The sequence below is a fragment of the Schistocerca nitens genome, chromosome 5 (assembly GCF_023898315.1).
Source record: "Schistocerca nitens isolate TAMUIC-IGC-003100 chromosome 5, iqSchNite1.1, whole genome shotgun sequence".
NCBI classification, from domain to species: domain Eukaryota; kingdom Metazoa; phylum Arthropoda; class Insecta; order Orthoptera; family Acrididae; genus Schistocerca; species Schistocerca nitens.
The window spans coordinates 464,771,768-464,798,663 of record NC_064618.1 but is presented as its reverse complement, the minus strand read 5'-3'; the positions used below and the strand labels follow the sequence as shown (position 1 = coordinate 464,798,663).

Sequence of the window (26,896 nt, the reverse complement as noted above, 5' to 3'; positions counted from 1 at the left end):
AATTTTACAGTTTATCATAATATATGAAAATAAGTAACCTCGTTTGCTGTCTCGAATTCTGTATTCCATAACGTTTCGTCAGCACCGGTAGCCGGCCTCCTAGGAGCTGTCGCTGACCATTTGCTGGTCGCAGGCTGCAGTCGTGCCCACGGCAAGAAGTTATAATTAAGTGGCGACATTGGGACTTCCGCTTGTCGCTAATGACATGGTTTCTTCGCTTCTCTGTTGCAACGGCCGTATGACGTAACGGGAGAATCTGTGTCCTGTATTGTAACTCTCCTCCACACTGAAGCTGCTGCCGTGCTTCTGTGTGTTTATGAGTTCACCGGACAGCCAGAAGCCAGAAGTGGATATACCGCGTGGTTGTAATTAAAGTGCAGCTACTCATAAACGCCCAGGGCGGGCTGTAATTATCATATGTCTGCGAAGCTTGGTAGATAGTATAATGCGCTGCTGTGGAAACGATTTACGCTGGAAAAAATTACTTTCATTTGGCCACCAGGTGCAATTCCAGCGCTGTGAATGCAAGAAAGACATACAGAAATGTTTCCATATGTAATCGTTTAGGAACGGGACAGATTTCGACATTTTATGCCATTTTCAAGTTACTAAGTTTATATCATGAACATGTATGGCAGGACAGATTTTACACCTGGCATTTCGTGGGAGGCCAATATTTTTCTTAATTTATGGGCAATTTTAAGCTTGAGTCCTGCAATATATGTTAATGGCATAAATTTATTAACTTGAAAGTGGCATAAAAAGCCGAAACCTGGGTCGTAATTAAATAAGCAACAATACAGTCAAGCGGCGGTGTGTTCATTTAAAATTTATTGTATGACTGTGGCTCAGCAATATCAAAAATTTTCAGTCGCTTTGCAACATATGCGAATGCAGGCTTTCTCGACTAATCGTAAAGCTGAAATCATCTAGGGAAATCAAGCGATCGACATCTTCGCTTCGGAGCGATCTTTCGACAAGTTTTGTACTTGTCATCCTCTGGCAAAGTGTCTGCATCATGTCGGAAGCTGCCATTATCCGTTTCCACTCGCATCTTTCGTCAGACCTTCCCATTCGTTCCTAACGCCCTACCCAGGGAACACTCCTACGATTTTTGATAATATGTCTTCTCAGGCTGAGATGAGATGGAAGCCTCAGTGGGTCCCGGGACTCGACACGCGGCCACTCCTCCTCCAACTTCACCCACACGACCTGGGACTCCCACTTCTGAGAGCTCTCTACAGTTGCGCCTGGTGCGATTTCGGGAGATGAAAGATACGACCCTAAAAGGATAAAAAGGTATCAAATTCCCACTGTGAGCACCCATCACGTATTTCCACCTACCTGCACGAGTGATCTAGCCTCTTGTGTCCTCACCCTCGTACAACCACCCCTACTAGATCAGCACACAGTTGGGCATTAACATTGCAACATAAAGAAGGCTGCACGCAACAAACGTCAAACTGGCATGAAGTATACTAAATGCTTGGATATGCAAGTAGGTAGCCTTTCAGCATAACCGCATACGGCAGATAGGAGTAATGCCTTCTGTATACAGAGTGAGTTTGCTAGATTGGGACAAACTGCACGAAGTGATCCTTGAATGGATAAGCACAAAAAAGATCATATGGACAAATGGCCGGAAATGCGTTCCAAGCGAGGTAGCGAAGTACACCCACTTGAAGACGGAGATATAAAAATTTTGACAGTGACCACCGTGTCTTCACCAGACAGGTGAGTCCGCAAGCATGGGGTCAGCCAGACGACCGAGTGGAACATTCTCCACGACTGCCACTATCCATTTCACTTACAAAGCACGCAGGTCTTTTTACCTACGGACTTGGCTTCGCGGCGATGGTTTTGTCACTGGTTCTTCGCACAAGCCACCACTGTGGTGGAATTTCTGTCGCCCATCCTATTCACAGATGGGGCTTCCTTTACGAGGGGCGGTATCCTCAGCCTTCACAAAATCCCCTTGTGAGCTACAGAGAATATCCATGGCGCGGTGGCAACGAACCACTGCGTCGCTTCAGCCTCAATGTGTGAGCGGGGATTGTTGGCGACCGCTTTGTGGGACTATTCATCCCTCCACAACGCCTCACAGCCAAGGCATTTTTGCACTTCCTCCTGGTGACCCCGCTTTCCCTGCTGGAAGACGTGCCTTTGGTGGTACGAGAGGTAATGAGGCTACTGCAATGTGGCGTTCCAACTGACAGCCCTCTTGAGAATGGAACTAAAACACTTCTACAGACAGAATATTCCCAATTACTTGGTGTGTCCTCGTGTGTGCTTTCAATCACTGAAGCCCAGAGTCTTACAGATCTCTCATCTCCATCTTCAAGTAAGTTTACCTCCGGCAAAACGCATTTCTGGCTATATGTTGCAGAGGAACTGATCGGTGGATCACCTTTTTTTAAATTTATATACGAAAGTATTTGATATGATCAAAGAATTAGAGCACTCGATACACAACTTATTATTCACAGATTATAATAATTTTGCTTTTTATTTTATGTGAAAAAGTTGTAAAGTAATATGTCACCCTCTCCTATTCACAAAAAATTGTACTGAATCACTCTTAAGTAGAAAAGCAAGTGTACTAGAAAGTTATCTTACGATTTTTAACAAGTGTTTGGAATTAATAGTTATCGTTACTGAAATTGTGGTTATTTCTGCAATTATTCTGCATAATAGTTCAAAATAATTTGTAAAATAAGTATTAATCATATGTAAACTCGCTGGATGTAAAAAATCTGTACTTTGTAAGATTGCCGTTCTAATATCACAAGCTGCGACATCGTCGCGAAAAACGTGACCCGTATATGTGATCAGTTTCCTTTAATTTACGTCAATGGTCACAGACTGTTTGATAACAGATTACCGGTTTCGGTCTTTAATGACCATCTCAGATATGTTTCATAAAAACAAAGTCCTAATGTACTGCAGTCATAGCGGCATCGTCAAATGTTAAATGCGGAATCTGCACCAGCATCGTCAAATACATATAGCTAACATCACATGCACGAGTAATGTTGTCGGTAGTACTACTCTGCATGTGATGTTATCTATATGTATTTGATGATGCTGGTGCAGATTCCGCATTTAACATTTGACGATGCCACTATGGCTGCACAACATTAGGACTTTGTTTTTATGAAACAGATCTGATGATGTTCATTAAAGACCGAAACCGGTAATCTGTTATCAAACAGTCTGTGACCATTGACGTAAATTAAAAGAAAGCCGTTCTAATAGTTGCTTTACCTTCGTTCTTCTTGAGTTTTTATACATTGAGGTGACAAAACTCATGGGATACGTCTTAATATCCCGTCGGATCTCCTTTTCCCCGGCCTAGCGTAGTAACTGGAAAGTGCCCTGCCGAAATATTGAGCCATGCTGTCTCTACTGCAGTCCATAATTGCGAAAGTGTTGCTGCTGCAGGATTTTGAGGACGAACTGACCTCTCGATTATGTCCCATAAACCTTCAACGGAATTCATGTCGGGGGGATCTAGGTGACCAAATCATTCGCACGAATTGTCCTGAATGTTCTTTAAACCAATCGCGAACAGCTGTGGCCCTGTGACACGGTACATTGTCATCCATAAAAATAAGTACATGAATGGTTGCAAATGGTCTCCAAGTAGCCGAACAACCATTTACAGTCAATAATCTGGGCAGCTGGACCAGAGCACCCAGCCATTTTATGTAAGGACAGCACACGCCATTATAGAGCCACTACCAGATTGCACATTCGACCCTACTACCAGCTCTTACTGCCTGAAACTGGGACTCATGTGGCCAGGATACGTTTTCCCAGTCATCTACGGTTCAACGTTTGGTCAGGGACCCATCAGAGGCGCTGCAGACGATATCGTCAGTCGTCTGCTGCCACAGCCCGTTAACGCTAAATTTCACCGCACTGTCCTAACGGAAACGTTAGTCGTACGTCTCATATTGATTTCTGCGGTTATTTCACGTAGTGTTGATTGCCTGTTAACATTGACAACTCTACGCAAATGCCGCTGCTTTCGATCGTTACGTGAAAGCCCTGGCCACCGTGTTGTCTGTGGTGAGAGGGAAGGCCTGAAATTTGGTATTCTCGGCACACCTAACTGTTTCTGCAATGGCATCTCCCATGCGTCTAGCTGCAACCACCATTCCTCATTCGATGTCTGTTAATTCCCGTCGTGCGGCTGTTATAACGTCGGATACCTTGTCACATGAATCACTCGAGTTCAAGTGACAGTTCCGCCAATGCACTGCCCTTTTATACCTAATCCACGTGATACTTCTGCCATCAGTATATATGCATATCGCTCTCGGTGACGGTGAAGAAATGGGCACTGAAATGCACTCGATAACGGTTTTTCGTAGTAATCGAGGGGGATGGTCGTAATAATATGCATATGACCTTGTTTGCTCCTTATCTTCTCAGCGATCATTTGCTGCAATTTGTCCCCGTGCAGCAAAATCAGCCTGTGTACGAAAAACTAGAAGTAAAGTGTTTATATGGCCCTAAGCACTATGGGACTTAACATCTGAGGTTATCAGTCTCCTTGACTTAGAACTACTTAAACCTAACTAACCTAAGGACATCACATACATACATGCCAGAAGCAGGATTCGAACCTGCGACTGTAGCAGCAGCGCGGGTCCGGACTGAAGCGCCCAGAAACGCTCGACCACAGCGGCCGGCAAAACTAGAAGTACTGCTCACTTGGTCATGCACGATCGTTCAGCCACGTCATGTTCTTTGACAGGAAATGGACTTGTCTACAGCAGGGCCAATATCCGCGACGGCAGTCGCTGGCGTCTGAAGCCCCACGGTCTATCAGTACGACAACCACTGCCGACTGCTTGAGGCGGCAGTAGTTGGCAGTCCTACGCCGAACGATGCATTGGACAAAGGACACATGGATCAGACCATGTTGTCTTTTTAGATGAGTGCCGGTTCAGCGTGCAGCATCACAATGGACGTATCCACGACTGGAGGCTCTGAGGAGAACGAACGTTGCTAGAATGCTTTCATCGTTGAAAGGTTTTCAGAAATTACAACAACTCATCACCTGGTTGTGGTAATTTCTGAAAACCTGTTAATATTACAGTTGCAGTATTCCACATCCACAATGGATAAAAATTTTATTTTTCTTGCATCAATTTCATCCGGGCCTGGCACCTGTCGTGATCAACACTGGTCCACATGAATTTGGACAGGAGCCGTGTTAATGCCGGTGGATATGCCCTGTCTCCAAGGTCTTCGTGACGTGATCTTTGAACAAGATAACACAAGACTGCCACATGTGCTGACTTTATCTACCTCAAACAGAGGGTGTTCGAGCGCTGCTCTGACCAGCACGTTCTCCAGATTTCTCAACCAATAAATAAATCAGGTCACGGGTGGCAGAGAGACTGTCTTATCACCACTCGTCAGCCACTGCCACTGGTTAACCCTAGCATGGAGTTGAAGCACCATGGGATGGCGTACACGTATCTGTCATCCAATCCCATGTCGACTCGACACTCAGCCGATTTAGAGCAGTTCTTGCTGCCAGCGGTGGCATCCTTGTGTACTGAATTTCACTTTCACTCGACTTAGAAAATGTATTCATGTATTCTTCCCGCAATACTGAATACACACAGTTTTGTACCTTTCCTAGCACTGCAGTTATAATGACCAGTGAAAATATACGGTGGCGCACGAGAAACCGGCTCCGAGTACTATACTGTTCATTGTCGCCCGCCTATTGTCATCTATTGGTTCCAAGCTATTGCGACTACGTTCATAGTTACCAACCGTAGGGAGATGTCCCTACGCGTATGGACTTTCTTTTTCTTCCGCAATGCGCGGACGGATTTCCGATCCCTCTGCTAAACGTAGGGACTTTTTATTCAAGAAAGAAAAACTGAATCGTTTATTTCAGAAACCAATCAAGCATAAAGTTTGTCCATTTTGGGAAAACACAAAAACTGTCTATCATCATACTAAATGTTTCGGTAGTGACTTCGGTATTTTTATTTCTGAAAGTAGTATATATTGCAAATCATTGTATCAAAGAAAAAATATTTTGGGTTATTTAACATTGCGGTCAATGGAACGAAAAAAAAATTTTACTTAACTGGTTTCTGCAGTAAATGAGTAGAACAAACGTAGTTTTATTGTATAATTCTCCATATTTTTAGGATTTACAAATAATACTCCTATATTTGGAAAAGGACAGTATATTTAATGATATTTAGACTACACAGATGAAACAATCAACTATTTCAATCATCATGGTAGGAGCTACTCAATCTTCATAAGCAAATTCCACAGCACATTCTGCCTCTGTAGTAGGCCATTGTAAAATGTTGTAATAAAATGTTTCATGCCCCACCAGGTAAGGTGTTAGGGCATTTAGGTCTCGCAGCTCCTGGATATTGATAGGAACCTTAAACAATAACGATGGAATTAGGGCTCAGACTTAGACACGAATGGAGAATGGCCAAAAACTATATTAATTCAAACTGCACTACATTATTTTAGGTAAATGTTTGAATGAAAGAGAATAGTTACACCTAACAGTAATTTTTGTGTAAGCTGCCAAATATATTATATTATTTATAAACTTGCTTTTCCTGAAGGGTAGACCAAATAAGTGGATAAGTCAGTAGCAGGCTCTGTTTTCAGCAGTGTGAAAGTTGACTGAATGATTCCATCATCCTCCTTTTAGTCTTTAGGAACATGTCTACTAGAAGTTTCGTCTGAATTGGTAAGTTTTTTGTACACATGAGGCCAGCAGATTTGAAACTTCTTATATCTTGGAGTATGAGCTCTATACATTGCTCTGGAGTATAGATTCGATCCACTTTTCTCACGATACGCTTTATAGCCCCAAAGTGTCTGTCACATGGTGAATGCGAGTGACCACGAACAGGGAACTTGTGGGTGATACTGTCAGATCGTCCTTTGTCACAGAGGTTCATCAAAACCTAACAACAGTCTCTGTGTAATTCAATAAAAAACTGCACTCCTCATCTGTAGACTTGTTGCCTGCATAATAAAGGTATATTTTGGACTTGTTGCTTTTCAAATCATGGATACTATAACCGTTAACCCATAACTGCCGCATGTAAAAAATTTCCTGAACAGGAATGTTCGGGAGCGGCAAGTTTTGCATATAACCAAAACACGAAGCGGCAGTTTCTTCGTCATCATTTTGAGACGCTTCTTTCATACTAATATAAAACTTTTTGCCCTCCTCTCGTGGACAATGAGCTCTGCAGTTGCCGTACGTTTAGCATTATCATTCAAGGATTTATCCTTCAGTTTTGCGTTCAGGCTTTCACATTGACTGCATACATCAACCTGTGGTCAACCGAACGATTACCCAAGTTTTCATGAAAATAAGAATAATAAAAATGGTACTTGACAGTATCTTTTACGTCAGGGTTGTCATTAATTAACATCTCATGACGCTTTGTGACATTTAAACGCGCATCCAAACTCTTTTTGTGTCGCCCACCATAATGGGTCTTTTAACTCCAAATTTTTCAATATGATCGTGGATACGTACACAAATGTTCAGGAAGAGCATTGCCACTCCTGCTCTGGCCCCTCATGTCTATAGGGGTAGTATTTTGAAGTAATAATTGGCAAATTCTCACTAATCTGTTATGTGATATACCATGGATTTCCATAAACACATTCTTGCAAATATATTTTAGTACACCGCCAATCTTTACATTATATCTGTAAGAGTAATTTCTTTTAAAACTGCATTCAGTATGCCTACCACTTTCTTTGCCTGACCTGTTGTCTGGACCTTGTTTTCCCCATCTACGCTTAACTTCATTAACCCCAATCAAAGTCTGAATATTGATATCTTGACAGTTTGTATTTTCAAGAGACTGAAAATATCTCCACGTTTCATTAATGATGTCCTGGTTAATATTTCGATAAAAATTCGCATTGCACATACAAATGATACTACTGGGCTTATTTTTCGTAGGTAGTTCCTCGCCAGAATAAGAAACATAACCTTCTCCTTTCACCCTTGCATTCCGTATACGATTACGTTTGTACGAGTCATCGTTTACTACGCCTCGTTTCCTTTTGTGTTGATGTTCGTTTTCTGAACTGGCAGACATCTCAGTTTGATATAGGCTTACTGTTATCATAAACCTATAAACACTGGAAAAGAGAATGGGAATTATTCGAAAAGCTCAAGCTAACTGATCAGTGACTACAATGAAAACATTTGAATATTTGACTATTGTTGATTCAGAACGCGAGTACCAACCGACAACAAAGAAACAAAGTGTCCCCACAGTTTACTGCAGAAACCAGACAAACTGAGTTGTTTGGTTTCTGATGTAAACGCGAAATTAAACGTCATGCCAGACAACAACAGTTGGAAGATATTTGACTGCTTTCTGCATTGAAATGTGCAATTACCCTCAAAGACAAATATGGCGCCATTAACTCATTTTTTCTGGCTTTGGCGCTTGACTGGTTTCTGAAATGAACCATTCAATTACAAAATAAGAAATTAAAAAAGAAAAAAAATGCAAAACTGTATCAGTTTTAAACATTACACTCGTCTACCACCACTGCGTAAGGTAAGTTGGTCTATAAGGGCCTGCCTCAGGGACGAGACGAAGTGCAGAAGAAAAGTATTTCAGTCACTCTCTGGAGAGGGTACGTGACAGAGGAGATACTAAAGTGTTTAGCCGGCCGCGGTGGTCTAGCAGTTCTAGGCGCTCAGTCAGGAACCGCGCGACTGCTACGGTCGCAGGTTCGAATCCTGCCTTGGGCATGGATGTGGGTGATGTACTTAGGTTAGTTAGGTTTAAGTAGTTCTAAGTTCTAGGGGCTTATGACCACAGATGTTGAGTCCCATAGTGCTCAGAGCCATTTGAACCATTTTTGAACCAAAGTGTTTGTTGCTTAGCGCTATTCGTGCCGATGAGCTGCTGGCTCCAAATTTCTCACGGAAGTAACACAGATTTGGTAATGCGCGTTAAGAGACAATCATTTTCAAATGCGGTACTTACTTGTAACAAAGAACATAAATTAAAGTTGTTACAATACAACGCAATGATCAGAAGAAAAATGACCACTGTTGAGGAAACCCTGGCGCTAGCAATAATCGTGAGTAGAAGACAATCAATGCGAAGTGCTCCGAGTGACGCCGACATAAGACGACCGAAATCGGGGACCATCAGCCAACTTTTAGAGGGTCTACTGTAACGTCCACAGTTACATTCTTAACTTCCATGCGGCAATGTGTTCCGTGTTCACATGTTGAAAATAAAAAAACTCGTGTAGATCAGTTCCTTTAGCCTTACCATAATCTACAATTTCTTTTTTGAGGTGTGTAACTGTAGTATTTGGTTGGTTGGTTGTTAGGGAGAAGAGACCAAACAGCGAGGTTATCGGTCTCATAGGATTAGGGAAGGATGGGGAAGGAAGTCGGCCGTGCCCTTTCAAAGGAACCATCCCAGAATTTGCCTGGAGCGATTTAGGGAAATCACGGAAAACCTAAATCGGGATGGCCGGACGCGGGATTGAACCGTCGTCTTTCCGAATGCGAGTCCAGTGTGCTAACCACTGCGCTACCTCGCTCGGTGTGTAGTATTTGTATTCTTTTTACTATGGCTTCAGCATCGAAAAAGAAAGTTACAAAACAGTGACAGCCAAAGCCGAAAACAGACATTTAGGGAAGCGTGGCAAGAGGAAGAACGGTTTAAAGGGTGTTTAACTGCAGGTCCCAAGGACAGTTATCGTGCTCGTTGCAGAGCGTATGACATTAGTTTATCTGCAGGAAGAATGTAACGCAATGATCAGAAGAAAAATGACCACTGTTGAGGAAACCCTGGCGCTAGCAATAATCGTGAGTAGAAGACAATCAATGCGAAGTGCTCCGAGTGACGCCGACATAAGACGACCGAAATCGGGGACCATCAGCCAACTTTTAGAGGGTCTACTGTAACGTCCACAGTTACATTCTTAACTTCCATGCGGCAATGTGTTCCGTGTTCACATGTTGAAAATAAAAAAACTCGTGTAGATCAGTTCCTTTAGCCTTACCATAATCTTCTACAATTTCTTTTTTGAGGTGTGTAACTGTAGTATTTGGTTGGTTGGTTGTTAGGGAGAAGAGACCAAACAGCGAGGTTATCGGTCTCATAGGATTAGGGAAGGATGGGGAAGGAAGTCGGCCGTGCCCTTTCAAAGGAACCATCCCAGAATTTGCCTGGAGCGATTTAGGGAAATCACGGAAAACCTAAATCGGGATGGCCGGACGCGGGATTGAACCGTCGTCTTTCCGAATGCGAGTCCAGTGTGCTAACCACTGCGCTACCTCGCTCGGTGTGTAGTATTTGTATTCTTTTTACTATGGCTTCAGCATCGAAAAAGAAAGTTACAAAACAGTGACAGCCAAAGCCGAAAACAGACATTTAGGGAAGCGTGGCAAGAGGAAGAACGGTTTAAAGGGTGTTTAACTGCAGGTCCCAAGGACAGTTATCGTGCTCGTTGCAGAGCGTATGACATTAGTTTATCTGCAGGAAGAAGCGAACTTTTGAAACATGCAAATCGTGATTCTCACAAAACTCGAGTGTCACAATTTAATAAACAATCAGTGCTTTCATCATGGGTACATCAACCTACCACAAGCACCGAAAGTCTTTAGCTTGATGACACCGAAGATGCTGAAATAAGGCAGGTGACAGCACTTCGTGGGCACCCAATATCCTTGTCAACAATAGATCACATAGCTGAGCTCATAAAAGACAGTTCTGTCGACTATAAAATACCCCATAATATGAAAATTCGTAAAACAAAATGCACAAGTATTTTGTTTGAAAACAGTGACCGTTCAGTGCACAAAATTGTTAATAAAGAGGAAATGTTACTATCCAATAGCTCTTTTTTTCGTCAGTCTAGAATTTTTAGACGCCCATAGGGCCTTCCGAGGTAAATATAGGAACTTTTCACATGTCGTGTAGGGACATGGTCGAAAGTGAGTTGGCAACACTTTGTCAGTACGAAGGACGTTGCGACTCGGTTCAGACGTGTGAAGTAAATACCTCAGCGAGATGTATCCTGTTCAAGAAACAATGGTAATAGTGGAGGCGTACGTGTCTATCGGTTCATTTAACGAAAAGCACGGCATTTTTGCGTAGAAGTTTCCATAACAGCAGAGAACAACACAGTATTTTGTGATAAAGTGGCGTACTACAGGGACAGCAGCATATGCAAAAAAGAATCGGGGGGCGGGGGGGGGGGGGGCTGCGTTCGTACACCTGCCGTAATCGCGGATATTCAAGCGCGAATGATCCTCAGTCCAAAGAAGTCGACACGTAAACTGTAGCAACAAGTGAACGTTTCACGTAGGTCTTGTCAACGTTTTGTCCAGCAGGGTTTCCCACACTGCGCTCCGTGGGAAGCGATTAAGTGCTCAGCGAAAAAGTGTTAAAAACTTAGCGTTCTTTTTCCCCGACATGTTGCCAGCACTAATTACTTTTTAAAATATTTTTGCGATATCTGTGTACTTAGTTATACTCTACAGATGAAGTAATCACTGAATAAAAACGTTTTTCTCATTTCTTAAATTTTATTAACTTCCAAAAAAGACAAGATGTTCCATCAAATTATCACGTTTCTCAAAGTGCTCCGTCGGAGGAAAAGTTTGAGAACCCCTGTTTTAGACTATATACGGATGAAACCCTGTAAAATGACGTGTGACCAAGAACTGAAGGAGGATGATAACGCAAAACGTGTGAATTATCGTACGTGGCTATATCAAACAACTGAGAATGCAACGATGGATCCGCTGTTGTATTTCACGGTTGATGAAGCCTGGTTCTATCTGTCAGTACATGTGAATTCCCAGAACATCAGATACTGATCAAAAAACAACCCATACGCAATTAATGAGCGACTTCTTCACGATGAAAAAACTGGAGTGTGTTGTGCCGTGTCAGCAAGTTGGATTGTGGGACCCATATTTTTTTAAGCACCACGAAACATTAGTGTGTATATGTGAATGTTCCAGAAATTTTACGCACAGTTGACCCCCATGAACGTACTTATGCTGTCTTTCAACAGGATGATTGGTTGATTGATTTGGGGGAGGGGACCAAACAGCGACGTCATCGGTCCCATCTGATAAGGGAAGGGTGTAGAAGGTAGTCAACCGTCTCCTTTCAAAGGAGCCATCCCAGCATTTGCGTGAAACGATGTAGCGAAATCACGGAAAACGTAAACCAGGATGGCCAGCCGCGGGTTTGAACCGTCGTTCTCGTGAATACGAGTCCAGAGTGCTAACCACTGCGCCATCTCGCTCGGTGAATTGGATGGGGCGACACGATACATTTCACACGCGTCAATCTCACGAATTCATGAAAGATTCTCAGAAGAAAGGACTGTCAGCAAAGGAGTGTACACTGATCAGGCAGAACATTATGATCACCTACCTAATAGCCAGTATGTCCACTTTCGGCGCGGATAAGAGTGGCGACGCGTAGTGGCATGGAAGCAACGAGGCCTTGTTAAGTCGCTGGATGGAGTCAGCGCCGCATCTGCACACACAACTCACCTAATTCTCGTAAATTCCGTAGACGAGGGCTATGAGCTCTGACGGTACATTCAACCACATCCCATATGTGTTCGATCGGATTAAGATCTGGCGAGCTCGGGGGCCCAGTACAACACTTGAAACTCGCCACTGTTTTCTTCAGACCACTCCGTCACACTCCTAGCCCAGTGACTTGGCGCATTATTTTGCCGAAAAAATAAAGGTTCAAATGGCTCTGAGCACTGTGGAACTTAACATCTGTGGTCATCAGTCCCCTAGAACTTAGAACTACTTAAACCTAACTAACGTAAGGACATCACACACATCCATGCCCGAGGCAGGATTCGAACCTGCGACCGTAGCGGTCACGCGGTTCCGGACTGAAGCCCTAGAACCGCACGGCCACACCGGCTGGCTGCCGAAAAATGCCACCGATGTCAGAAAATACGATCGTCATGAAGAGGTCTTTGGTGGTCTGCAACAAGTGTGCGATACCCTTGCCCATCATGGTACCTTGCACGAACTCCACTAGACCCATGATGGCCACATGAATGTTTCCCAGAGCATAATGGATCGCCGCCAACTTGTCTCCGTCCAGCAGTACAGCTTTCAAGGAGCTGTTCCCCTGGAAGACGACGGATGCGCGCCCTCCCATCGGCATGATGAAGAAGGTATCGGGATTCATCAGACCATGCGACGCTGTGCCACTGCGCCAACTTCCAGTGCCGATGGTCACGATCCCATTTCAGCCGTAGTGTCCGCTGTCGTGGTATTAACACTGACACATGGAAGGGTCGTCGGCTGCGGAGACCATCGTAAGGAGCAGTCACGGCATTCTGGGTGTTCACCAATTTTTAGATTCAGGTAATTTCAGAGTGGGAAATTAATAGCACCTGCTGTGTAGCAGTTATGCTTGTGAACAAATTTTTACAACCACAGCCAGTGCCAATACTACTACTACTACTACTACTACTAATAATAATAATAATAATAATAATAATAAAGTAGCAATAATAACAATATGCATTACTTATTTGACAAAAGAAAGAATTGTTTTTGTGTGATTTTGTTGTTTTGTACATATTTAAATACAGTTTAGGGCAAGAACAAAGTAATGTGTGACCCTTCGCTACTCTTCGTTTCGCGTTTTTGTGTAAGTGGGAGTTTTCGTGCTCCTTGTACAAATGTACAAGATCCCTAATACTTGTTGAACCATAAGGATCTGAAGCAAACTGTCATCGATCGATGGAGCTCTCAACCGTCAGGCGTGGGGATGGGATGACGGAGTCTTGGCAGGAAACTGCTGAGGTCCTTCTCCAGTCCCTGCTGCCTGACGACACAGCGGATGGAGAGAGAAACGAACAACGGCAGCTGCGAGAGAACAACAACAACAATGTATATGGAAATGATACGGCAGTCTACCCATTCTCTGAAGAGGAGGTAGCTGCCCATATAAAATCCCTGAAGAGAGGGAAAGCTCCCGGGCCAGACGGCATTGTGGCGGAGGTGGTGCAATTCCTGGCCCCCCAGATAGTCGCCCCTCTAACTCACCTATACAATGAATGTCTCAGGCAGCAAAAGTTCCCTCGAATTTGGAAGAGGGCAAATATAGTAATCATTAAGAAAGGAGCTGACAAAGACCCAGCAGAAACAAAATCCTACCGACCAATCTGCCTGCTTGATCTGCTTGGGAAGGTTCTGGAGAGACTCCTGGCTGACAGACTGGCTGCGCACCGAGTGCTGTGCGGGATGAGCAGTAGGCAGTTCGGCTTTAGGCCTGGGCGATCGGCATCTGATGCAATCGCCCTGGCGGCCGAGGTCTGTGGCTCTACCCCGTACAAGTACGTCGTCGGCATCATGGTGGACATAAGTGGCGCCTTCGACAACCTGTGGCGGCCTTCGCTCTTCTCCTGTTTACGGGAGAAGGAGTGTCCAGGGCCGCTATATGGGTGTCTGAGGAGCTATTGCGAGGATCGGGAGGTCTGGCTATCATCCCCTGGCACAAGGGTAAGAAAAACAATCACTAAGGGATGTCCCCAGGGCTCCGTACTAGGTCCCCTGTTTTGGGACATCCACATGGAACCCTTACTAGATAAATTACAGCAAAGTGACGAAGTGCTAGAGGTGATAGCCTACGCCGATGACCTCCTCCTACTGGTTGGCGGCCGTAGCCGAGAAGACATAGAGCCAAAGATAGAACGAGCAATAGAAATACTACAACTTTGGTGCCGAAACACTAAGATGAAGGTTTCACCAGCTAAGTCCACATACCTCCTTCTAAAGGGACAACTAGTTCGTAATTCAACTGTCAGGATAGAGGGCTCACCAGGCGACGTGAGACTCGCTATCTCGGCGTCATCATTGATGAAAGGTGGTCATTTGGCAGGCACATTGAAACCATAACTCAAAGAGCTTTACAAGTACTCAACAACCTCATCTCCATTGGACACAAACGCTTCCATCTCCCACCACACCTCATCAAACTTTATCACAATAGCATACTCACCTCCATAGTGGGTTACGGCTCGGGAATCTGGGCACACAGGCTCACGAGGGTGGTGCCCGCCATGACAGTGAGAAGAGTGCAGAGAAACATGATTATGAGATCAGTGGGGGCATACAGGACTACACCGGGGGGAGCCCTGTTAGTCATAATGGGACTCTGCCCCTTAGATATCAACATTCGGGAGCAGGCCGCTTGGTACTGGGCAAAAAAGGGGAATTTGGAGAAAATAGAGGAAATTCTACGAAGCAGGATTGAGAGCAAAGTCGAGATTAGGCTAAGAGGGGATCAGCTATGGCAACATTCATGGGAAGGTGAAGAAACAGGGCGCAGAACTTTTGAGTTCTTACCAGGTGTCAAGGAAAGAATGGGAATGTCATATTTTGAACCAACCTGGGGACTAAGTCACTTTCTCACTGGACATGGACCCTATTCGACATACTTATGTCGATTCGGGAAAAGGGCGACACCCGCGTGTGACTGTGGTGTTCCGGAGGGAACTCCTGACCATGTAGTCTACGAGTGCCCCCTTTTCAATGATGTGGCCTCAGTGTTACGTGACCAACTACCGCACAATGACACGTATAGACTGCTTAGACAACATGACACCTTTCAGACTATTAACAAACTAGCTAACGCGGTATCACAGAAGGTCTTAAAGGACTACCTGAGAGAACTAAATTAGTACCCATTAGAGACCTAATCGAATACCGATGAAGTCTAGTACGCTATTCCCAAACCGCCTGGGCGCGGAAAGGCCGACTTCTTCAGTCTAGAATCCGCCGCGCCACGGGATTAGGGGGAGTGGGGTGCAATTTCACCGATCTAGACAACGCACCGGATTTGACCTTAGGATAAGTTTAGTTGTAGGACCTAGTTTTTAGATACTACTCGTAGGAACCTGCAGCGACTAACATCTTGGCCTGCCCAGTGTCAGGGGCACGCTCATTGGGGTTAGCTCAATGAGCAAGGCCCTATAGTAGGTTTATATTTTCAGCTGACACATTTGTAACGCTGCAGGCTTTAGTGACTAGTCTATAGTTAGTTAGGTTACAAATTAGTACTTAATTAACACAAATTTGCCCATTGCATTTTCCATATAGTTTGCCACTAACTAGTTACTAAATCAGAATAGCTGCAATCTGTATAAAAATGTATCAGTATTTTCGGCCCACTAATCACATAAGGCAGTGGGCTAAGATTGTATAATTAATAAGCTTTTGAAAATAAAGATTTTTTTTTTGAAAAAAAAAACTGTCATCGATCCCATATTTAAGTGAATATCAAAGAAAGTGACACAGCTTTTCGTTATTGTTCATACTCGTGTATACAATGTGGGCCTACAGAATAGATAAATCTGACTCACCGTAAGTTCAATCGATGTCCGAAGCATGAATAAATGCTAGTCTCAGAATCGACGATGATGTGCTATATTCCCATATTCTTCTCAGCGCCTCAAATGGGTGACTGTATGATAAATTCAAAACTTAGTATACTATAACTCATTCAGAAACCCAAAAGATTGGTTTTGCTATAAGTGTAACATATACTGCTGTCCGATCTAACTATACTATATATTAGGCGAACTGGCATTTCTCAGGAATATGCTATCGCCTAGCGGGATTCATGCCTGCTGCAGGGTGCTACCACCTGGTGGCATTGTCGTGAACTTTTAGTTGAGTAATAGGGACTAGCTGTGCACGCCTTGAACCGTGCACATTGTACATCAAATCCGTAGAATTTCATCCGTAACGCAAGCACGTCAAGCCAGTTGCGCATGCGGCAAAGCTCCTTAAAACATGCACAACTGAAGATGGACTCGCGGTCATGATGCTGGCTTTCACGGAGCATAGTGCGGTACATTTAGTGACGTATAGTTCAGATTATCGTATCTATGTTACGTGTAACAGCATTCAAAGAAAAGTAACGAATTAATATGCAAGGTGTCAAAACTTAGGGTGTTCACGTGCTCCTGTGCTCTTGCATAGCAACTGCCGCTGGTTGGGAGTGTTAGGTGCACTGTGTGTTCAGACATACTTGTACTCTGCCGATCATTTAAGTCTGATGTTAGTTCCGCCACAGTTCGCCGTCTGTCCTGCTTTACCAGTCGGCTCAGTGTATGACGTTCGATATCTGTAGTCGTGCGCCTTCCCCATTCTACATACGGACAGCATGCAGTCATTTCTCGCCAGGTGAAGCTGCTATCGCCTGGACAGGTTTATATCGATAATAGGTTGGTGGTCATAATGTTCTGGCTGATGAGTGTATATTAAGATGTTAGGGTGGGAGCAAAAGTGTATTGAAATACAAGATTATTTTCAGCATCTAAGGTATTGTAATTTGAAAGATATGATCAATTCAGTAAATATAGATCTTTGCATTAGCTTATTTGTTATCTATTTATTATCTAATTATTACATGTTTATCTAGCGTAATTGGTGAGGAGTCTGTACTCGGGACTGGTTTTCCGTGTGCCATCCTGTACAGTCAGGCTTACGTATCTGTGGGAAGTGAACAGTAGAGACGGCCCTCGCAGCAGCACATGGCGCGATTTGGCGAGCCACTCACCTGCGTGTTCATGAGCCGCAGCACGCTGGCGGCCAGGTAGCGCCTGCTCCGGCTCACCGTGTACAGCAGGCGGGCGCCGAACCGCATCGCCTGCGCAGAACAATGACAAGCTGACACACAGCACGGTACAGCACAGTTCAGCCTATAGATTTCTTCTGCAAAAACATTCAAAGCTAATCAAATTCATTTGTGCAAAAAGCAGCTTCCTTCTAGTGGAGCATATAAAATCTACATTGTTTTATCAAAATCACAGTTATGGAGCGCAAATGAATGATTCACATTTCTTCGTAGCGAAAATAAAACTTCGAATAACATCAAAAGTTCAGTACCAAAAGTGGCTCATTTGGGGGACTTGGAAGCCGCATTTCGCGATCGAGAAGTCTCTTCACCCTCAACGGGTGACTGTGTGGTGTGCAAAGTCCAGTCACAGAATAATCGGTGCGATATTCCTTGATGGCGCGGTGACTACGGAACGGTACGTGAAGTTTTTGGAAGATAGTTCAAATGGCTGTGAGCACTATGAGACTTAACATCTGAGGTCATCAGTCCACTAGAACTTAGAACTACTTAAACCTAACTAACCTAAGGACATCACACACATCCATGCCCGAGGCGGGATTCGAACTTGCGACCGTAGCAGTCGCGCGGTTCCAGACTGAAGCGCCTAGAACCGCTCGGCCACTCCGGCCGGCTTTTGGAAGATGATTTCATCCACATTATCAAATGCACTGCGGATCGTAGTGCACACGCTGCTTTAATGAAGTAGACAGTAACGTGATAACGCTATGTACTGCTGCTCCTGCTGCTGCTATGGTGCGGACATTTTAACGTGAGTGTAAATGAACGAGAACTTGGACCGTTTGGAGGAGAGAAACGTTCCGATGGGAACAAGGCCTGCCTTCCTCTCGCAGTACTGATAATCTACACCCGTGATTTGTGCTCTTGCGGTAACAGGACTGATACGTCACCTTAGGGATCAGCGGTCTTTTTTGGTGTCGACCGAGTCGTTCTCGAACCCCGTAATCGACCAGGTTTAGTCTCTGAACATACTTCAAAATGAGAAAATAAAGCAACGAGCAACACGCAGACACTGAGTAAAGCGGAGAACACAAAGCGCTCAACAACGGCTACCGCGCAATCCCATGCTGATGTCGGCTGTGTCGTGAACGAAAGAGTACAGGCCCGACATCGGGCGGTATCATACAGAGCCTTCGTTCAAAAACAGCCTCGCCTAAAACTGCTACGAAGAAGTGTCCGCACTATACAATTACTATTACTACTACTACTACCACTACCACCACCGCCACTAAAAATAATAACAATAATTTAATTTAACGGGCATGTCAAGAGAATTCTGGATATCCGACAAACCAAACAGATACTGGAGTACACGGAAAGCATTAAGAACATGAAGCGGATCACCGGAGTCAGAAAAGAAATGAAGGTTGCTGGCATAACAGCCTCACAACAGATGTGCAAGGCAGACAAACATCAACTCAATACTCAAGGGGGAAGTGTGGCAAGAGGTCAAGAAACTGAGCACAGGAGAATCTTCGTCGAAAGAAAACGCACATTGAAGTATGAAAGAAACGTGGAGCCTGAAAACAGACAGGCGTCGTTCGCTTGGCCCTCTAGCGTCCTATGCGTGTATAACAGTAAGTTTTGTCCTATTGGCCATCTAAGGACCACGGTATTGTAGCTGTATTTTTCCTTTTCTTTGCGCCTGGACTTAACAAAGTGACAATTATTGAACTACACTCCTGGAAATTGAAATAAGAACACCGTGAATTCATTGTCCCAGGAAGGGGAAACTTTATTGACACATTCCTGGGGTCAGATACATCACATGATCACACTGACAGAACCACAGGCACATAGACACAGGCAACAGAGCATGCACAATGTCGGCACTAGTACAGTGTATATCCACCTTTCGCAGCAATGCAGGCTGCAATTCTCCCATGGAGACGATCGTAGAGATGCTGGATGTAGTCCTGTGGAACGGCTTGCCATGCCATTTCCACCTGGCGCCTCAGTTGGACCAGCGTTCGTGCTGGACGTGCAGACCGCGTGAGACGACGCTTCATCCAGTCCCAAACATGCTCAATGGGGGACAGATCCGGAGATCTTGCTGGCCAGGGTAGTTGACTTACACCTTCTAGAGCACGTTGGGTGGCACGGGATACATGCGGACGTGCATTGTCCTGTTGGAACAGCAAGTTCCCTTGCCGGTCTAGGAATGGTAGAACGATGGGTTCGATGACGGTTTGGATGTACCGTGCACTATTCAGTGTCCCCTCGACGATCACCAGTGGTGTACGGCCAGTGTAGGAGATTGCTCCCCACACCATGATGCCGGGTGTTGGCCCTGTGTGCCTCGGTCGTATGCAGTCCTGATTGTGGCGCTCACCTGCACGGCGCCAAACACGCATACGACCATCATTGGCACCAAGGCAGAAGCGACTCTCATCGCTGAAGACGACACGTCTCCATTCGTCCCTCCATTCACGCCTATCGCGACACCACTGGAGGCGGGCTGCACGATGTTGGGGCGTGAGCGGAAGACGGCCTAACGGTGTGCGGGACCGTAGCCCAGCTTCATGGAGACGGTTGCGAATGGTCCTCGCCGATACCCCAGGAGCAACAGTGTCCCTAATTTGCTGGGAAGTGGCGGTGCGGTCCCCTACGGCACTGCGTAGGATCCTACGGTCTTGGCGTGCATCCGTGCGTCGCTGCGGTCCGGTCCCAGGTCGACGGGCACGTGCACCTTCCGCCGACCACTGGCGACAACATCGATGTACTGTGGAGACCTCACGCCCCACGTGTTGAGCAATTCGGCGGTACGTCCACCCGGCCTCCCGTATGCCCACTATATGCCCTCGCTCAAAGTCCGTCAACTGCACATACGGTTCACGTCCACGCTGTCGCGGCATGCTACCAGTGTTAAAGACTGCGATGGAGCTCCGTATGCCACGGCAAACTGGCTGACACTGACGGCGGCGGTGCACAAATGCTGCGCAGCTAGCGCCATTCGACGGGCAACACCGCGGTTCCTGGTGTGTCCGCTGTGCCGTGCGTGTGATCATTGCTTGTACAGCCCTCTCGCAGTGTCCGGAGCAAGTATGGTGGGTCTGACACACCGGTGTCAATGTGTTCTTTTTTCGATTTCCAGGAGTGTATATGGAATAAAATCGTCGTAAGTTCTGAATAGTTTGCGTTAGGTCGCTCAAGCTGCACTGTTGGCCGTGGGACATGATGAGAATTAGTATGCGCAGTATGGTTTGGTTTAGCGACGAGGCCCACTTTCGTTTGGATGGGTTCGTCAATAACCAAAAGTGGCTCACTTGGGGGCCTGAGAATCCGTATTTCGCGATCGAGAAGTCTCTTCACCCTCAACGGGCCACTGTGTGGCGTGCAATGTCCAGTCACAGAATAATCGGTGCGATATTCCTTGATGGCACGGTGACGACGGAACTATACGTCAAGTTTTTGGAAGATGATTCCATCCACCTTATCCAAAGTGACCCTGATTTCGACAATATGTGGTTCATACAAGACGGAGCTCGACCCCATCGAAGCAGGAGAGTGTTTGATGTTCTAGAGAAACACTTTGGGGACCACATTCTGACTCTGGATACCCAGAAGCCACTGGCATAGGCCTCGATTTGCCGCCATGTTCTCCGAATGTGAATACATGCGACTCCCTTTTCAGCGGCTACATTAAAGACTAGGTGCACAGCAATAGCCCCAAAAGCATTGCGGAGCTGAAAGCAGCCATTCAGGACGTCATAGACAACATCGAAGTTCCGACACTTCCGCGGGTTATGCAGAATTTCGCTATTCGTCTGCGCCACATCACCGCCAATGATGGCAGGCATATTGAACATGTCATAACCTAAATCCGAATGCCTGTAGTGACGTTTACATGTCGAATAAAGTGTGTGCACGCAGTAGTTTGTAACTAATTTACGTATTTTTATATAGTTCAATAATTGTCACCATGTAACTTTAGCTCAATAAACCCCTGCAGTAGATTCATATGCACTTCCTTCTTCCCTTTTGTCCTGGTATTGCAAGTTTTAAATTTTGGCTTCTCTTTAAAATTAAGATGCTCTAGGAGTTTCTTCTTGAACGGAATACATTTCTGGATATCCTCCCGTGTTATTCAAACTTCTTGCACGTCCATTTTTATATGGCGACGTGTCTCCTTGGTTTTATAGTGAAAAAGTAGCAGAAGACCTGATTGCTCAATCCTTTAGGGCTGATATCAACAATGTGGCCGTAGGATAGAGTTCCTCATTTTTTCTCCACACGTAAACAGTTCATAGTAGTGTCGACTTCTAAATTCACTATATGTTTTGACAGACCTACGATTTTCCCTGTGATCTGTGTTTCTATTACTTTTAGGGTTCCGTTACTCAACCGGTAAAAACGGAACTGTCATAGAATCACTTTGGTGTCTGTCCGTCTCAGCAACGGGTTGACGTATCAAGCAGACATTTATGTCACATACTAAAGCCTATGGTCCTCTGGTGTTGTAAAAAAGGTGAGCTAAGTCAATGCAGTCAAAGATACAGTCATTTATATCACAGACTTTAATACTGGCAAAGTCGCTCATTAAAACCTAGAATCATGAAATTTGGAAGAAGCAGGGTTACAGAATACAAGTAAAGGAAAAGAAGCTGAAAATTGTTGAATTGTAATTAAATCTCATGAGAAATATGTTTTATCTTTTTTTATCCGATTTGAAACTTGAAATTAAAACATCCTCGAAAGTGCTGGAAATCCTGGGACCGATACGTTGCCAGTTTCAACGTCGATAACAGGAAAATATCTTCGAGATTCTCGATTCCCGAAATGGATGAACTGTCTGTATACATAATTAAGTTTGCACGAAACCTTCAGAGCGCAAATGCTACTCGTACCTGGTCATTTATTTTTTTTATTTGCCTATATGATCTTTTTTATTCGTAGCAGGACATGTGCACACACAATCGACCTCCGGTGTGCAGTAATGGTGTGGATATCGATTTCTTCTTGTAGACATTCTTCGTTAATTGCTATGCCGTTTCCATTTTCCTTATTTCCCATACAAGTGATTTTTTCTTGGAGTCTGTCCACTCTCCTACGTACCTTACTGCTGTCCCGTATGTCTCCAGACACGTCACTGCTGGACATCGGGGCTCAGTTCGCAGCGGGACTCATCACTGAAGACAATTCTGCTCCCATACGGCCAGACAACTAGAAGTGATGGTCTGTGACGCCATTTCTCTTCAAAGCAGGTCACTTTTGGTTGTTATCCGCGGCACCCTTCTTATTGTACGATGTTCTCCTCCCCGTTTTGTTGCTTGTCAGCTCCGTTTTGTTGTCCTTCATGGCAAACCATGCTGGGCTTACATTCCAGTAAGATAATGTCCTTCTTCCGCTCCCCCCTCCCCCCCCCCGCCACGTCCACCCCACCCCCCGCCCCCTCCAACGCGGCGGGAGTGTCTAGTGCCTGTCTTCGAGTTTGGCAAACCCTACCTTTGCCAGCAAGGTTGACGGATTTCTCCCCAAAGGAGTACGTTTGGAGCATTATGGGGAGGGCCTTCCAAACAGCAAGGGATTTTGACGAGGTAAAGCACCAGTTGGACAAAATTTGGTACAATATCTCTCAGAAGGATATTCAACAACTGTATCAATCAGTGCCAAGCCCAGTAGCTGATTGCATAAGACCCAAAGGTGGGCCAACGAGTTATTGTTTGGCTCCAGTTGTGAAGCTCTTTCTCTTGAATAAATCGTACAATTTTTCTGAAATTGTAATCATTTGCTTGTCTATACATTCAGTTCCATTCGAATAATTCCTTCGTAGTGCGTCTTTTTTTTTCCCTTAGAATGTAGTTTTTGAAAGGGCAGCACGCCATTAGTTGAGATGTAATTACGTAACACAATATTATGCATTTATGCATTTTATAAGGCATGTAAACTTAATTGTGAATGTTTTTAAATATTTTTCCTCTCAATGTCATTTATACATTGTGCTTGTTCTTTCGTGGCAATTATGTTCCATTTAACAGATGTTCTGATGATGGGTTACGTCCAAAACGCCTCGGCAAATATAATTTTCAGCAAGTTGAGCTGTTAATTTTAACGATCTAATATAAGTTATATAAGACGTGCTGAGAGATTCCATCATTGTCAAATCAATTCATATTGGTCTTGCGTGATATCCTTATATTTACAGATTCTGCTGACAGTGAGAGTTGTTATTAGAGTGCCTTTTTTTTTTTTTTTTTTTTTTTTTTTGGACAGCTTTTAACTGGATGACAATCTGAATGAAAGAATGTTGAACTTACCTGATGATATAGCAGCCCTGGAATATCCGAATGTGAGATGGTGGAAACTTTGAAGGACCTAGCTCAAAATGCGACCACAGTCGTTCTGAAAATGTATTCTGTGAAAGCTAAGTGATAGTGCTATTCGGAGAAGCAGTGCAGAGGGGTCCCACTGCATGTTAGAGATTCGAACTTGGTTAGAAAGCTTTAAGTGTCTGAGCACCAAGTTTAGCGATCGCAGTAATTTGACCTTGAATCTCAAGGCATGCATTGCAATAAGACTTCCTTTGTCATTACACAGAAAGAGAGGCTTTGAGTGCCATAAAAGTGGACGATGCAAACTTTTAGTGTCTGAACGAAAAATGTTGTGCATAATATTTGGTACAGGTGGCGATCGCTAGAGAAGAAGAAAGCACCAGAAACTGTACGTAATGATAACACAACCAAACGTTGTTCAGGAAATGAAGGCAATGGGAACTGAATGGACAGAACATGTCACTCCATTTGAGTCATTTATTTTTTGGCCTTGAATTTTACTCTAATGTTTTTAGGCTGTCACTGACAGAGTTACTCTTGTATCTGGTGATTTGTAGATCTCGAGTGAAGACAATAAACTGTACCGTGCGGATACGTTTTCGTAACTCCCGCTCGTTGTTAGCCTCTCTGGCCGCAATAACGTCTCGAGCGTTTGTCGCCTGCAGAGGTTTGGTCTGTGGGGCGTGCATTTAAGTGCTGTCGCGACCAGGAGGCGCTCTCGAAGTGACGGGCGATTCAATAATGTACGAGGGTTGGAACCTCAATAGTGGCAACTACTTATTTACAGCTCGTACAAAATAGATAAGTGTTTCAAAGTTTTACTGACCTTCAAAGTAGTCACCAGCATTATGTACAACCCGTTGCCAGCGATATGGAAGTTGTAGAATACTCTTAGCAGTGCCAGTTGTGTTGACGCCGGCCGAAGTGGCCGTGCAGTTAAAGGCGCTGCAGTCTGGAACCGCAAGACCGCTACGGTCGCAGGTTCGAATCCTGCCTCGGGCATGGATGTGTGTGATGTCCTTAGGTTAGTTAGGTTTAACTAGTTCTAAGTTCTAGGGGACTAATGACCTCAGCAGTTGAGTCCCATAGTGCTCAGAGCCATTTGAACCATTTGAACCAGTTGTGTTGACAGTTCGAGCGCCGCGGTCTATTGCCCGACGAATTTGCAACAGTCCTGAATCGAATGCCGTGAAGTGTTTCCTTCAATTTAGAAATCGAGTTGAACTCACGAGGGCTTAAATCAGGGGAGTGCAGTAGGTGGTATAGCACTTAGCAGCCCAATCAGTTGTTGGAAAAGGTATATCTGCGCGATGCACGGAAACTGTCTTGTTCTCGTTATCTGAATTTGCAAGAAACCTGTGTCCATTGGGGTGGCGGGTTGAATTCTTGTCTGCCAGGTCAAGAACCGGGTACAGGGGCTCTGGTGAATAGCATCCGTTTTTCCCAGATCACATCTACTTGATGGCCGCCCTTTGTCGAGCGGTTCTCAACTTACGCTTCGACCTGCAAGAAATTGTGGTGAGCGTCCGATTGCCGTGTGCATGATTATGTTGTTTCGCGCAGTGGATATTCTAACTCGCCATCCGAGTTATCCATCAACGTAAAAATCTTCATTGACGAATACTTTGAATGATCTCACTTATGTTTCTGTGAATGTATGAGTCTAAACTAATGGTGTTGACTACGTTTGGCCGCACATATAATAAAAATTTGTTGTTTATTTTGGAATCGGGTACTTCATGAGCAACGTTAGGTTTTTTTTTTTTTCAAGTTCATTTACGGCGTCTGTTTTTGTTGTAAATTCGAATTGTTATTTAGTCTCCATTAAATTTCGGGCATGCAGCCGCGCTTGTAAAATTTCTTCCACTGATATTTCGGCCGCTTATCATCCCGCCATTCTCAGAGAGAGTCGCAAGACTGACGACAAATTTCCACGCGTGGCCTTACACGCTGCACCGCAGCGGCACGCGCCTGAGAGTCAAAAAAATGGTTCAAATGGCTCTGAGCACTATGGAACTTAACATGTGAGGTCATCAGTCCCCTAGAACTTAGAACTACTTAAACCTAACTAACCTAAGGACATCACACACATTCATGCCCGAGGCAGGATTCGAAGCTGTGACCGTAGCAGTAGCGCGGTCCCGGACTGAAGCGCCTAGAACCGCTCGGTCACAACGGCCGGAGCCTGCGAGTCACAAACGCTGGTCGGCAGCAAAGAGATACGCTTACACACGCGCCGTCTGTCGCGAAGGCGAATAGACGTTCGATACGCTTATATGTATGTTAGGGGGCGATGGCACTGTAACCACTTATTTGCAGTTTAATTATCTCATTCCATTTGTCCAAATTGAAACTATTATCTCTATTAAATTATTACTGGCTAATCTAATCTCTATAGCTTCCTTGAATACAGAATCCCAATAGGAAGAAGTGGATGTTAGAATCTTCACATCACTGTAGTTCATGGATACAATGTTCGGCCACAGCTGACTTGTCTGGCTGTGACACGCGGGTGTATCTTCAATGTTCCACACATCTCTCATGAACGGTGCGTTTTGTTTGACCTATGAATGACTTCTCACAATTTTCGCAAGGAATCTGATACACATCCGCCTTACGAAGCAATAAATCGTCCTTTACAGAGCCGAGTAAAGCTGCAATCTTCGTGGGAGGCCGGAAGATCACCTTAACACAATGTTTCTCGAGAATACGGCCTATCTTTGAGGAAAGAGCACCCACATAGGGCAAAAACGCACTTGATCTGAAGGAATTAGTATCTTCTTCCCCATCAAATATCTGAAATCTAGGTTTTACATTGAACAATCTACAAATTTGTTGCGGAGAAAATCCATTCGCTTTAAAAATGCACTTGAGGTATGTAAGCTCTTCTTGCAAATTACCTTCATCGGATAT

At 44.7% G+C, this 26,896-nt stretch overlaps 1 protein-coding gene across 3 annotated transcripts in view; it reads right to left on the bottom strand.

Annotated features, from left to right (window-relative positions):
* Positions 1 to 26,896, bottom strand: part of LOC126260886 (putative glycerol kinase 5) — a 351,198-nt gene that overhangs the window by 132,795 nt on the left and 191,507 nt on the right. For all 3 annotated transcript variants that reach the window (XM_049958329.1, XM_049958330.1, XM_049958328.1), the window contains one exon: positions 17,634 to 17,723. In XM_049958329.1, coding sequence (XP_049814286.1) covers positions 17,634 to 17,723 — 90 coding nt within the window. The remainder of the gene's footprint in view (positions 1 to 17,633; positions 17,724 to 26,896) is intronic.